The sequence below is a fragment of the Trachymyrmex cornetzi genome, unplaced genomic scaffold (assembly GCF_001594075.2).
Source record: "Trachymyrmex cornetzi isolate Tcor2-1 unplaced genomic scaffold, Tcor1.1 scaffold375, whole genome shotgun sequence".
In the NCBI taxonomy this organism is placed as follows: domain Eukaryota; kingdom Metazoa; phylum Arthropoda; class Insecta; order Hymenoptera; family Formicidae; genus Trachymyrmex; species Trachymyrmex cornetzi.
In genome coordinates, this window is record NW_017298480.1 from 220,601 (window position 1) to 233,526 (window position 12,926).

At 30.2% G+C, this 12,926-nt stretch overlaps 1 protein-coding gene across 1 annotated transcript in view; it reads right to left on the reverse strand.

The window, feature by feature from the left end:
* Positions 1 to 986: 986 nt before the first annotated feature.
* The window catches only part of kl-2 (dynein heavy chain 2, axonemal kl-2), a 58,341-nt gene continuing 46,401 nt past the window's right edge, over positions 987 to 12,926 (reverse strand). The window contains exons 51-63 of the mRNA XM_018511514.1: positions 9,178 to 9,393; positions 8,832 to 8,982; positions 8,362 to 8,511; positions 8,151 to 8,283; positions 7,159 to 7,503; positions 6,359 to 6,631; positions 4,742 to 5,086; positions 4,368 to 4,502; positions 3,852 to 4,128; positions 3,262 to 3,672; positions 2,227 to 2,745; positions 1,266 to 1,416; positions 987 to 1,141 (exon numbers count right to left, since the gene is read on the reverse strand). Coding sequence (XP_018367016.1) covers positions 987 to 1,141; positions 1,266 to 1,416; positions 2,227 to 2,745; positions 3,262 to 3,672; positions 3,852 to 4,128; positions 4,368 to 4,502; positions 4,742 to 5,086; positions 6,359 to 6,631; positions 7,159 to 7,503; positions 8,151 to 8,283; positions 8,362 to 8,511; positions 8,832 to 8,982; positions 9,178 to 9,393 — 3,261 coding nt within the window. The remainder of the gene's footprint in view (positions 1,142 to 1,265; positions 1,417 to 2,226; positions 2,746 to 3,261; positions 3,673 to 3,851; positions 4,129 to 4,367; positions 4,503 to 4,741; positions 5,087 to 6,358; positions 6,632 to 7,158; positions 7,504 to 8,150; positions 8,284 to 8,361; positions 8,512 to 8,831; positions 8,983 to 9,177; positions 9,394 to 12,926) is intronic.

Here is a 12,926-nt window from a genome sequence, read left to right on the forward strand (position 1 = left end):
AATACAAAATTTTCTTTTTTCGAAAATTCTGTACACGCATATATTAGCGTATGTATATATTAAGTATATATTTTTGTTTTATTCAGTAGTACATTTTATCGATTTATTTTTTATTATATAGTAAATTTTTTTTATATCATAAATAATATATAGATATTTTTAATGTTCTATATCGATGTTGATATGGATATTGACAACGATAACTACATACGCTAAAAATATAGGTATTAATTTATCTGCTGTAAAGTATAGATGCTAGTATGCTTATCTACTGTAAATATTTGAATGTATTTGCAGCAATTTACGCTCCGTTGGTAAAGAAATAGCACTCGAAATTGGGTTGGTAAAGAGAAAGTATTTGAGTATCGGTATTCGAAATACTGAAAAGTATCGACATTTGGTATTTTGTACCGACTGAGTAAATTCTTAGACGTCTTTGACAAATTAAATACTATTTTACATAAATAACTAGCATTTATGGAATAGGATTATATGTAATTTGAATACTACTCGAAAAATTTTTATTTATCATATGATTAATACACATTTGTCCATCGTGCAATCGGATTACAAGAGATGGTGCTGATCATCTTATTTAGTATGTTTATTGTTATTTTATTGTTGTTTTATTATATATGCCTTTATTGAGGCAACATCTTACATACGAGCATAATCGAAGAAATTTATTCATTTTTTAAATAATTAATTATTCAATATATGTGTAAATTATGTTTTAATTAACATAAATATAAACATAACTTTTTATAAATAAAAATTACTTTATAAATATATTTTCCATACCGCCATAAATCAACATTTATTAATCCATATTAATTATATCACAAAAAAAAGAATGAGAAGGTATAAAGAAATGTAATCAGAATAAGCTATTTTAAATGGGAACTGCTCATATTACATATATATATTATTGCTAAGCTTAAACTGAGGCTTATGAATCATGAATTAATGTACATAACTGAAAAGTTTTATACGGCTAGACTCAATAAAAGCGCAGTTCCGCGTTTCACCCAGAAGTCCGAACCTTGTGTTCCAGCTTTGAGATCTACAGCAACTACGAACGCAGATCTCATTTGGTCACCGCTCCTTTGGGGATAATAATAACAAGGACAGCTGTAGAACTCTGTGAAAGTTAAGCGAATGTCGGTTGTAATTGAAAGTCTGTTTCTTCCAACCACTGGCGTATTTGCGCGCGAAGGAAATCTGCAGAACGTAAAATGATTTTGATATTTTCATGGTTATTTTACCTTTAACTTTCTTTTTAACTTGCTCGACGGGTCGAAAATGAATCACCGGCATGTTGTATACAAGTTGTATGGGTGCGGGCTCGATAAGAATACTATTCTCTTTATCCCAGCCTGCACCTTCCAGAAAAATGGAGCGTACGTATACACCTTCCTAAAGTAAAATTATACAATTAATAAACTAAAATATATAATTGCTCATAAATATTTACAATTATTAATTATGACATCATAATTAGTATAAATGTAATATACTTTCTACAATAAATTTATCAATTTTCTACAACGCATGTAAAGAACGATTTTGCTGAAGTATCTACATATAAAAAATTAGTTAAATATGAATCTGAAAATATTAAAATAATTATATATTAAGATACTCAAACTAGTTGTTAGAATATCAAAATTGTTTGCAATATTGCTTATTATGTTTGAGTTTCCTATATTCATTTTTATAATTATTTTGATAACCAAATTATTTTCAGATCTGAATTTAGTTAAATTTTTCGATATTTTAGTAAAATCGTTCTTTCTGTGTGGAAAAGATTTATGGAAAGAATATAAAAGACATAGCAAATATTGTTTATAATAAAGCAGTTTTTCGCTTAATTTTACAATAACATACTCTCTAAATTCTTTGGAATGGAATTTCGTTCTAAAGAGTGAAATTTGATTTTTCAGAGTAGAGAAATTTCATTCTAAAAGTTTTAGAAAATAATTAATATATTTTACTGCTTATTCAAAGTTAATCATAGATAAGAACAATAGAATTTTCATTTCAAACTTTTTTTTCTAAGCCGGACAATTACAACTTACAATGAACAACTTATATGCATAAATGTATTATCCAATAAATACTGTTATTCAAGCAAAGCGTATAAGCTTCTTATAGTAAAATAGCATTCGATATTAGTCGTCCTAGAGACTGGTCCGATGAGCAATTAGTCTAATCGCTTGTAGTTACCACTGGAGGCTCGATTATAGCAGACTCGTCCGTTGAGAAGACAGTAAATTCCCACGACAACGAATCGATAGATACGTTCCACAGTCTCGCCGAAGTTTGTAGTACCGCAGTAAGGAATCCGGTTGGAAATGTATACGCAGCTAACCAGAAGAGCAATGGCGGATGAGTAGTTTGAGCCCAATTGGCGAAGTGCTCGACTCGATTGATTAGATCCTTCGTCCAGGCGCCAAGCAGTTTCAAAGACGGATACGTGGTCAACCATAGGGACGGTACTCTCCCGTTGTATATGCATGTGAAGATTTCTTCTAACTCTCGCGACATTAGCACTGATCCCTTAATTCCACGTTGAAGTTCCTTAAGATTGCCGCAAGTTTTTATCAATAGTGCGTTATAGCGTCCAATCTCTTGAAGAAGCATCACGTCCAGCGGTGTTTTATGTGGCCCTATTAGTTTCTCCGTTGTTTCATAATCGATTGTTTTCGGTATTTTTGAGAGAATATCGCTCGCAAATTGCATTACCTACGAGACAGGAAAAGATCGAAATAACTCTATTGACCCACACACACACACACACACACACACATACACACAGTATGAGATTACTTAAGAAAATTAATAAAATTACGATAACAGAATATCCATAAAAGCAGAAATATCAAGAGTATTTGCTTTAATTTAATAATGTAAAGTCTAACATATTCTTATACGGAATGATTTGCTGAAATAAAATATCTAGTTAAAAATTACATCAAGCTAAAAACTTAACTAGATATAGATATGAAAATGATTCTGTTAGATTAAAATAATTGTGCAGAACTCTTAAGCTGATTGTTAAAATGTCAAAACTTTTTGCGGCATTGCTCATCATGCTTGAATTTCCAACAAAATTATTTTCAGATCTGTGTCTATCTAAACTTTTAAATATTTCAGTACAATCGTTCTTTCCGTGTACTTACTCTCTTTCATGCTACTATTTTATTTTTCGATCGAACCGGAAAGACATAAGCTTGAAAATCGATAGCTTCATTTATTTACCTTTTTCTCCTTGTCCTCATCCATTTCGATGCTGACCGTCTGTACCTGAAGACTCATTAGAGTTTGGAACATGTTTCTGGCTTCCATCATTAGACAAGTGATATCCGCGTTTGGATGCTGACCAAACGCTTCTGGCCTGTCGATATTCGGTAAAATCGCGATAAAGTCGCGGTAGGACTCTAAGGAGCCGTCGCGAGGCATGTAATAGGTGGGCAGTGATGACAAACGATAATGGGGAGTAGTCAGGACGTCTTCTGTGAAATATTGCTGGATGTATGTCATCAACAACCGGCGATCCCAGTCGTCGGTCACATGACCACCATAACAGACACCTGCTATGAGATATTTCAAAGATTCCCATGGTGTGACTGGATATTCATCCAGGTAAACTTGCAGCAAGTTCTCGGAAACCTGGAACAGATATCCCGCTATTATGACGATTGTGCTTCTCTATCATCGGGCGTCTCTTTGACGAGACGAATTTAAACGTTATGGCTGGAAATTCCTGAGATACCATCTTTCTAAATAAATTGCAGATAAATAAAAAGCTTTCTACGTTCGCGCTACTCGCAACTTTTGCTCGAAAATACCTCGAAATCGGAATCGTTAAAGCTGTAGACCACGTTCCAACCGAGTTGTTGGAATTTCTTCCGTTCTAGAAGAATAGAGTGGAAGAAGATCAGCGTGAACAGCAGCTTTTTATATTTAGACTTTTCTTGGCACGAGTCGAACTGCGTTTCGGTGATTAAACTGTAAAGGCGCTTCATGTTCGCTTTTAATCCTTTTGGTGGTTCGGTAGTAATTTTTATCCCGGCTTGAAGGATCGATATAGGAAACTGAGGAGTCGGGCTTGAACTAAGCCATAATCTGTAAAAGAATTAAACGCTCACTTTTGAAACATTTGCATTGTTACATCTAGTAGAGTTAATAAATAATTAGATTTTGTAATTACATTTTTTGTAATAAATTTTTTGTTAAAAATATTCATTTTATACATAAAATAAATTTAAAATTCCTAGTACTTTTCTTAATTTCTTTCGGTATTACTATATTGCATGAAAAATAGCGTGAAGAATATAAGACAGTATTTCATAACTTTGGCATACCTAAATCTTGGATGTAAAGTTTGGCTGGAACTGAGCGTTTCCACGATTTTATCGAGCTTGGGCATCCAACTGAGCGAGAGGTGGCAATTCGCAAGAAATACCCAAGACCCTTCTTTGGCACCGATCTCTATCATGCTGTGTAAGGAATGAAATAATATAAAAATCACTGGGAAATTTTATACCAAATACTGCAACTGATCTCTACTGGACATTAATATTATTAAGATGTCAATATTATTAAGAAGGCTTAAAACCTTCTTAAATTTTAGTTAACGCTAAGAAATAAAATACAACATCTTTAAGTCTTTTAACTCAAAATATCTCAAATACAGATATAAATATGTTATACAATGTATGAACTTTTTATAATTAACCTCGTAGCAATAGGAGCCTGTCCCTGACCTAGCGATAAAGTTAAGAAATTAGAAGTCATGCCCTGATTGTCTGCTAACTGCATGAGTACACCGGTAGGATCCACCCCGGGTGAAAGAACGAATATCAATGGTGTCCGCGCTACAGAATCATCTAACGCTGCTTTTAAATCAAGTATAGGTGGTTCTACAAAACTCTGACCGAGATTGCGCACGATATAGGTCATGATACAGAAAGATATTCTGTCAGGTCGACAGCTGCGGATGAATAACATTTTTTGAAATTCGGTGCACCATTCCTCCCATTCACCGACCAGCGGTGTAGCTTCCGGTTCTGTGCTAATGTACCTGTAGATGTTAAACGAGTTTACAAGAGAATATTACATAAAAATATATAATATTTATTTATAATATTTATTTCTTAATGTTCTTTTACATAAGTTGACTCTGTTTTTGACACTGCGAACGTTATGTTCTTACAAGAAATTAACTTGATTTTATCTGTTTTGTTAATTTTAATTTATTTAATTTATGTTATTGTGCAATTATGGTGTGTAGTAGGTAAATCTCCATAAGTTTTTGTTATCCTTTCTTTTTAGTAACTGTCTTTTTAATGTTATTATTTCTGATTCAACTCGCACTTATGCCCAATTTCTTCACTTCCAGATAAGTTGCGGATAATCTTATCCAGGAGATATCTCCATTGTATTCTGGGAGATATCTCTTGGATAAAGTTATCTAGAGATGAAGAAATTGGGCATTAGTTAATCAGCTAACTGACGGTTACACACTCCAGATATGATAATCTGTAAGACTTGCTTGCTGTACTCGATTTCTTTGACGTTATGAACATTAGATTGTTATCAATTATTGCTATGATTGGAGACTGTTGAGGATGGCCTGAATATAGCCAAAACGTTCAGTTTTGTATATTATGTAATAGATACAATCGAAATATATATGTGTATATGATAATTGCACCAATTATCGCGTATTAAGGCTCTCAATTGCTCGTTTTTTACTCTATTTTTTATTTGTTTTAATAAAAATATGTTTTTGACGATAGTAATATGTTTTATATTGAAATAAATAATTATAAGTATGTATAACTTTTTTGTACTTTTATTATCAGAATAAGAAGAAAAGAAATTGTTATATGTGTGTGTACATATTCTGTGGACATTAAATGGATTTATGAGAAAATATTTTCATATTTTTAATATAGAATATTTTAATATAACATATTTTCTGCCAAAAATATTTTTAATGAACAGGTAACATGGATATAGAGAAATAAATAATTAATATACAAATATATACACACACATAATGTCTTTTTTCTTATTTACTTTTATCGTCCAAATAAAAAGAAGGATTGTCATATACGTCTAATTTTTCTAATTGATTCTTCTTCAATAAAATTTAAAACTTCCTTTAAGTCTCCTAAGATGTTTGACGTATCATCAACATTCTTTTCATGGCTTTATTAGCACAATTATGTGCAATTTAAATATATAAAATTAAAAGAAGAGTATTGTGAAAATGATCCGTCAAAAATGGCTAAAGCGTTAAAATAACGTGACGAAATAACGATGTGACATTGTACGACATTGTACGCACCAATTGTGCCAATCTCGCGGGAGCTGCTCGAAAGAAGAAACGAGTCCGTGAAATCCAGGCAGCTTGTCGAGTTCCGTGATGTTGTCCCAAGTTTCATCCGGCAGCCACGGCACGGGTTTGTCCGGCTGATTTTCTTGGTCCAGTACGATCCCGCCACGAAGCAGGAACGCGTATTCTCCTGGGATGATCTTACCTTGCGCATCCAATATCTTGACACATATGTGGAAAGAGAAGAGTAGTTTGTGCTGCTCGAACAGACCTCGGCACGTGTTCCTATTCGCAAAAATAAAATCTATTAGATCAGTTTGTTTTTCTCTAAGACTGCACATTTCTCTTTCTATTTCAAAATATCTGCAAAATAGAAGGTTTGTAACAACGTCACATTACATTGAAAAAAGCATGTGCGCGCGCGTCTCGAGCTCAACATTTTCCAACATTGATTTATGATACTAGGTAAAAGATAAGAGATTAATAAAAACAAGATACATTTTTCATTAAAAAAGTTTTCTCGCCCAGATTATATATTACGTTATTATACATTCTCATTTAAATTAATGTTAAAAAATTCTTTTGAAGGATTATCGTTCGGAACGATATTGCACATGATTTTATGAAAAAGAAAGTGTTATTTATTCTATAGTTGTTATTTTCTAATGCAAATTAGTGATGACAGTCAAACAGTAAAAAAAGACAAAGTATTTAAAATTTTTAATTGCAATTTTTTATTATTAATGAAAAAAATTGGAGATTTAAGATTTTATAATTTAAAAAATCAAAAATTCCTGTACTCATTAATTTACCTGTAGACTGCATATGTATGATAATCATTTAAACTGTTGATTCTCTCGGACAAGTTTATGTTTTGGGAGCTTTTGTCAATGGAAAGCATAAACAGTGCGTTGTACGCGTCGAGGGAGAACTGATACATGGGATCGATAATGTTCATGTCGTTCAAGATGAAAAAAAGAATCGAAGCACGCTTCGAGCACGATTGATATTCTTCTCTCACTAAATCTATCTCTTTTTCTGTCTTTTCAGCAACAGTCAGAGATTCTTGAATGGAGATAGACGTTTCCTTTGATGTTTGGAGGGTATTCAATAAATCTAAGTCATCTAGAAGAGTTTCTCCTGCTACGCTCAGCAAACTAATAGCAAATGTATTGACATATTTTATTATCTTTTCTAATAGTGTTAAGAGTTGAAAAACAACTAATATTACATTAGTTTATAAGTTTTTGTATGTAAGAGCATATAAAGTCTGTTCAAGGAAGATAATTTTCGGTGCTAAGGCCAAATCTGCTATCGAAATATTTCCATCAGGTTCGATTTTTGAGATATAAAAAAAATATATATATACATATACATATATATAAAAGACAGTTTTAAGATATATATATATATATATAGAGATATAAGTTAATTTTATATATGTATATATATAATGTTTCTTAATTATCATCAAATTCTAGTGAAAACGTTCGCCTTGCTCATCATTTGTCGCACTCAAAATATTCGAAAAAAATAACTGACATGCTTTCAGGAAGCAAGAAATATTTTAAAACGTTTCTTGCTTACTGGGCTATATCTTACATTCGACCTGTCGGAATCAGATTCATACTTAACGCCCCAAAATACGTTAAAAAAAGTTAATTTGTTTTTTTTTCCTGTACTAAAAATGATTCAAAATTTGTAAATTAATGTGCAGAATAAAATACATTGAGCACACGCGTGTCTACACTTCTAAGCAGAAAACGTTTGAACTTAAAGCTTATGGCAATTTCATCGATCTTACTGAAGTATTTTATCCTCTAGTTCTTTGAGAGTCTTTTTATTGGATGCGATTGTGAGAACCAGATTGTCTTTCTGTTCTTCGAGTTGTGGCTTCTCTTTCTTGACTACAATTGCTAGGAGCTGCGCTTCGAGCCCTACACGCACAGGACAGAGTTATATTCTCTAATCTTGTTCCATCTTTCTCTAAAGTATACGGTAAGACTATTAGTTACCCTGCTCCTTAATGGTAAAGTTGCATAATGTCGTTTTAGTTGAAATCTCTGGAGCATAGTGGGGATTCGAGAGTTTCGTAGTCATAAACAGCCGGAATTGCTCATTGTAAGTGATTATTTTGTCGTTAAATCGGATCATCACCTGATTATCTGCAAACATAGAATAACGAAAATGAAACAAAATTTATGTTTGTGTTTTATGCCTACTCTTTTCTACAATGAATTAATTATATTCGAGTTTTAAAAAACTCGAATATAATTAATTCATTTTTTTTCGTATTATTTTTCTTTTTGATATAAATAGAAATTTTATGTTAATAACCATTACTAATAAATCACTATTAATATATCACTATCCTTTAATTTTAACGATCGAATAAACTTTTTTAATTTTCTGCTTTAAACTTTTTTGCACAAATGTAATGCAATTGCAAGAATGTAATTATATAATACTGACATTAAAATTCTACCTGATTTAATGAAAGCTTTTTGAAGAATCGGATTCAAACCCGGATCGAGGGTCTCGGCGATATTTTCGAGCAATACTGGGTGTCCGAACTGAATTGCTTTTTCCAGAACTCTCATAAAGTTCGCTTGACCAAAGTCGATTACTTTCAGTGACTGCAATTGTAATTGTTACATTAAAATGACAAAGTAAATTCTCTGATTTCACTCGTTTAAAATCGTCTCTCTCTCTCTCTCCATCTCAAATTAGATATTTAATTTCACATTAAATCCAATAATAACGTATATATCGCTGGAGGGTCTAGTTAGTTTCTTTGACAGATATCGATACCGCGAATACCGGGCATTTACGTTTTTCGCTTCCATATTTTTGATCCACTTCACTGCCTGACATTGTGGATCGATTACGAGAGGCCAACGTGTTCCCCTTGTCACTATGATGCCGTTCTCTGTGCTGAATCCATCGAACGGTAATCCTTGAATGTTCCACTCTCTGATTGTCGACGGATCAGCTAGAAACTTTTTGACATCTAAATTTGGCGATGTTGGTATTCCTCTGTTGTAAACCTTAACCGTACGATAAATTACATTAATTTATCATCTGAAAATACTAATCGCTTCTATAATATAATAAAATTAAAAGTGATAAATTAAATATATTTTAACCCAGAAAAGAATTAGATCTGACCAGAATTTAAGTTATATCTGATCAGATATGCTCAGACATCACTTTTCATGACTGCACAGATTTTATCATATATGTTTATTTATATTATATATATACATATTAAACATTGTACATAGGGTATAATCTGATCTTTGATATCTCATGTCCGCACAGATTGGGTCATATATGTTCATATATGGTTACATTGTAACCATATATAGGATGTAATCTGATCTTCAATATCTTATCTCTTTGCGCAGATCTAGTCACACATGTTTATATATGAGATGTAATCTGATCTTCAATGGCTCAGATCGAGTCATATTTGTGATTAAATTCCTTTGAAATTGTCTAGATCTGATTATATCTGTTTAAATATAATCATATTTGTACTCGAATACCAAAATCCTTTGAATCGATCCTTTCATGTGTTTTAATTAGGGTAAGTTGGAGGAATATGCCAGTTGGGGGAATATGCCACTCTTTGTGTTTAACAATGATACCGATTAGAAGCGCTTAATGACACAGAATTATTTACAATTGTGTGCTTAACGTGTTGCATAAGTATCAAAAATTTCCTCGCAACAGTATTGTTTTTATGAGGTAAATATGACGGTATGGTATACGAAAATGTACTTCTTATAACTTTTATAGTACTTTATGTAAGGTATTGTTTAAACATTACACAATATTTAATTCGATTAGCTTGTTAATCTATTAATGTAGGTTAAAATGAAAATATTCAGTACATCGTTGATTCATTTTCTTAACAGTCGTACTGTACAGGCTCATCATAAGATGAAATGACGTCTTGGGGCAATATGCCACTACTTTTGTTAGGGTAAAATGCTAGTAGTCATTTTCTCTAATATATAGATTAGGACTCTATAAACAAACGTTTTGCCGCATAATTCCGTTGTGATAGGATATTCGTATTGACAAGTACTTAATAAATAAACTTAAATGTTTATTTATTTGCTTATTATTGTATTATATTAATTTACTGATCAATTCAAAATTCTGAATAGAGAATACAGTTTTTAAATCCATTTTCATGAATTGAATTTTCTTGATTACTGAAACTTAGACTACTTGTAACACCATGCAAATATAAAGTAAAACAAATATTTATTTATACGTTTCATACTTACACATTACATACTTTTATTTTTTAAAATGGCCCAAAATGTAATTGGATAATATTTAATTGTTGCAGTAGATGGATTCACGAGGACTGTTCGTAGAAAGATATATTTATTTAAAAACGTGTCTCAAAGTTTATTTTACATGTTGTATGACTTAATCTATCGAAGTTATTACTTATATATCCTTATATTGTTTATATTACTTATATTATGTTACAAATGTTTATTTTTATCACAAAAATCATTAATAATGTGTTCTTGCAATAAAAAAAAAACAAAATAAATGTTATACTTATTATTTTTTTGTATGTGGCATATTATCCTCATGGTGGCATATTACCCATTTTTCAGCACTTTCGTATTTTTTTATTTTTAATAACAAAAAATTAATATATTCGATTCCAATTATACACAAATAATAGATAAAGAATAGAAAAAAAAGATCAGTATATAAAGTTATTTTAAATTGAACAAATAATTACTAAAAAATTTAATTTCGCTTAAGTGTGGCATATTCCCCCAACTTACCCTATATATTACTGATACGTAGGTGTATATTATGAAATAGATTCGGAATTATTCAATTATTTTCTAGATTTCTATTGTGTTTTCTAGGAAAAATAATAAATCCAATCGGAATCCATTCTGACTTATTCCATGATAAATGCCTAAATCTGAATATATGCAGTAAATAATTATAACTGATCTCGGTAAATAATAAAGATTTGTTATATTAATCATATATAATCATATGTGTGTATATAATCATATATAATCATATATAATCATATGACTATATAAAATTCTTTAAAAATATAAATAATTATGCATAACCCATTATATAATTATATACATTTTATATAATTATGTACATTTTATATTGCTGTCTAATTCTTGTATATAATTATATATATAAATTTCTTATTATGTATTTACAAATAAATGTACATAACATTTCGTATATACATTTTAATATATGTTATACATGAGAAAAGTTATTCGAGATGTTATTCTACATATGTACAAATCATTAGATGCTATAGATATTTTGATTCGTTTGTGAAAGAAATATATTTAACATATTCCATTTTCTTAACAATGTTTTTGATCAGATATGTCACATCCATTAACACTCAGTGTTTAGTCGAAATAGCAGTGTTTAGTCGAAATGGCAGTTTCTATACGATATATTGCAGAGGTTAAGCAACGTTAGATGTGGTTTCAAATGAGTGATCGCTTGGGACCATCATATATTCCCAAATTAATTCCCAAATTCAGGGAGAGACGTTTTTTTAATTGTAACTTTATTGTGTATATTATGGAAAATGATGCTAATTGATAATAATTATTTTAACAATATTAAAATCGAATTAATTAATTATATACAAAGAATTGTTTTATCGTGGTTAGATCCCGGTAAAAAATTTTTCATGCATGTATAAATATGTATAATATACAAAAACACGCATAAATCTTCATAAATATATATAATATGTATAATATTTCATATGATATATGAAATATGTCCATACACGTTCATACATCCTTCTTTCTTTTGTAAAATTACTTTTCAGTGTAATGGAAATAATAATATTAATGTGAAAAACATAAAAAATAATTAAAAGGATAATTTTCGCGTTGTTTGTTTTAGAAAAAAACCAGTTTAGAAAAATATAAAAGAAATTGCTTATACATAATTATGCATAATTTTATATATAATTATATATATTACTTTTTTTACATTTCTTCAAACTTAATTTTTTCTAAAACAAATAGTGCGAAAATTATCTTTTTAATTATTTTTAAAGTTTTCACATTACTTTATTATTATTATTATTATTATTTCTATTACACTGAAAAGTAATTTTACAAAAGAAAAAAGGATATATAAACATGTACGGACATATTTCATATATAATTATACATGTTTATGAATATTTATGTGTATTTATGTATGTTTATACATATTCATACATATCCATCCATGAAAAATTTTTTACCGGGATATATAGTTATATTTATTCAGATTCGGCCAGATAGAGACAATTTGTGAATCTAGCCAGATTTGTTAAATCAGATATCATTATTGACAGATCTAATTTTTTTTCCCGGAGAATTATAAGCCATAAATATAAATAACAAAAATTATATCTTTATTTTTTAATTAATAATACTTATTGTAAAAATGATTAAAGTTGCATATAGTCAGGGAATGGAAAGTTACTTTTTAAAAGTAACAAGTTACAGTTACTCGTTACCGAGTAGGAAAAGTAACAAGTTACCGTTAC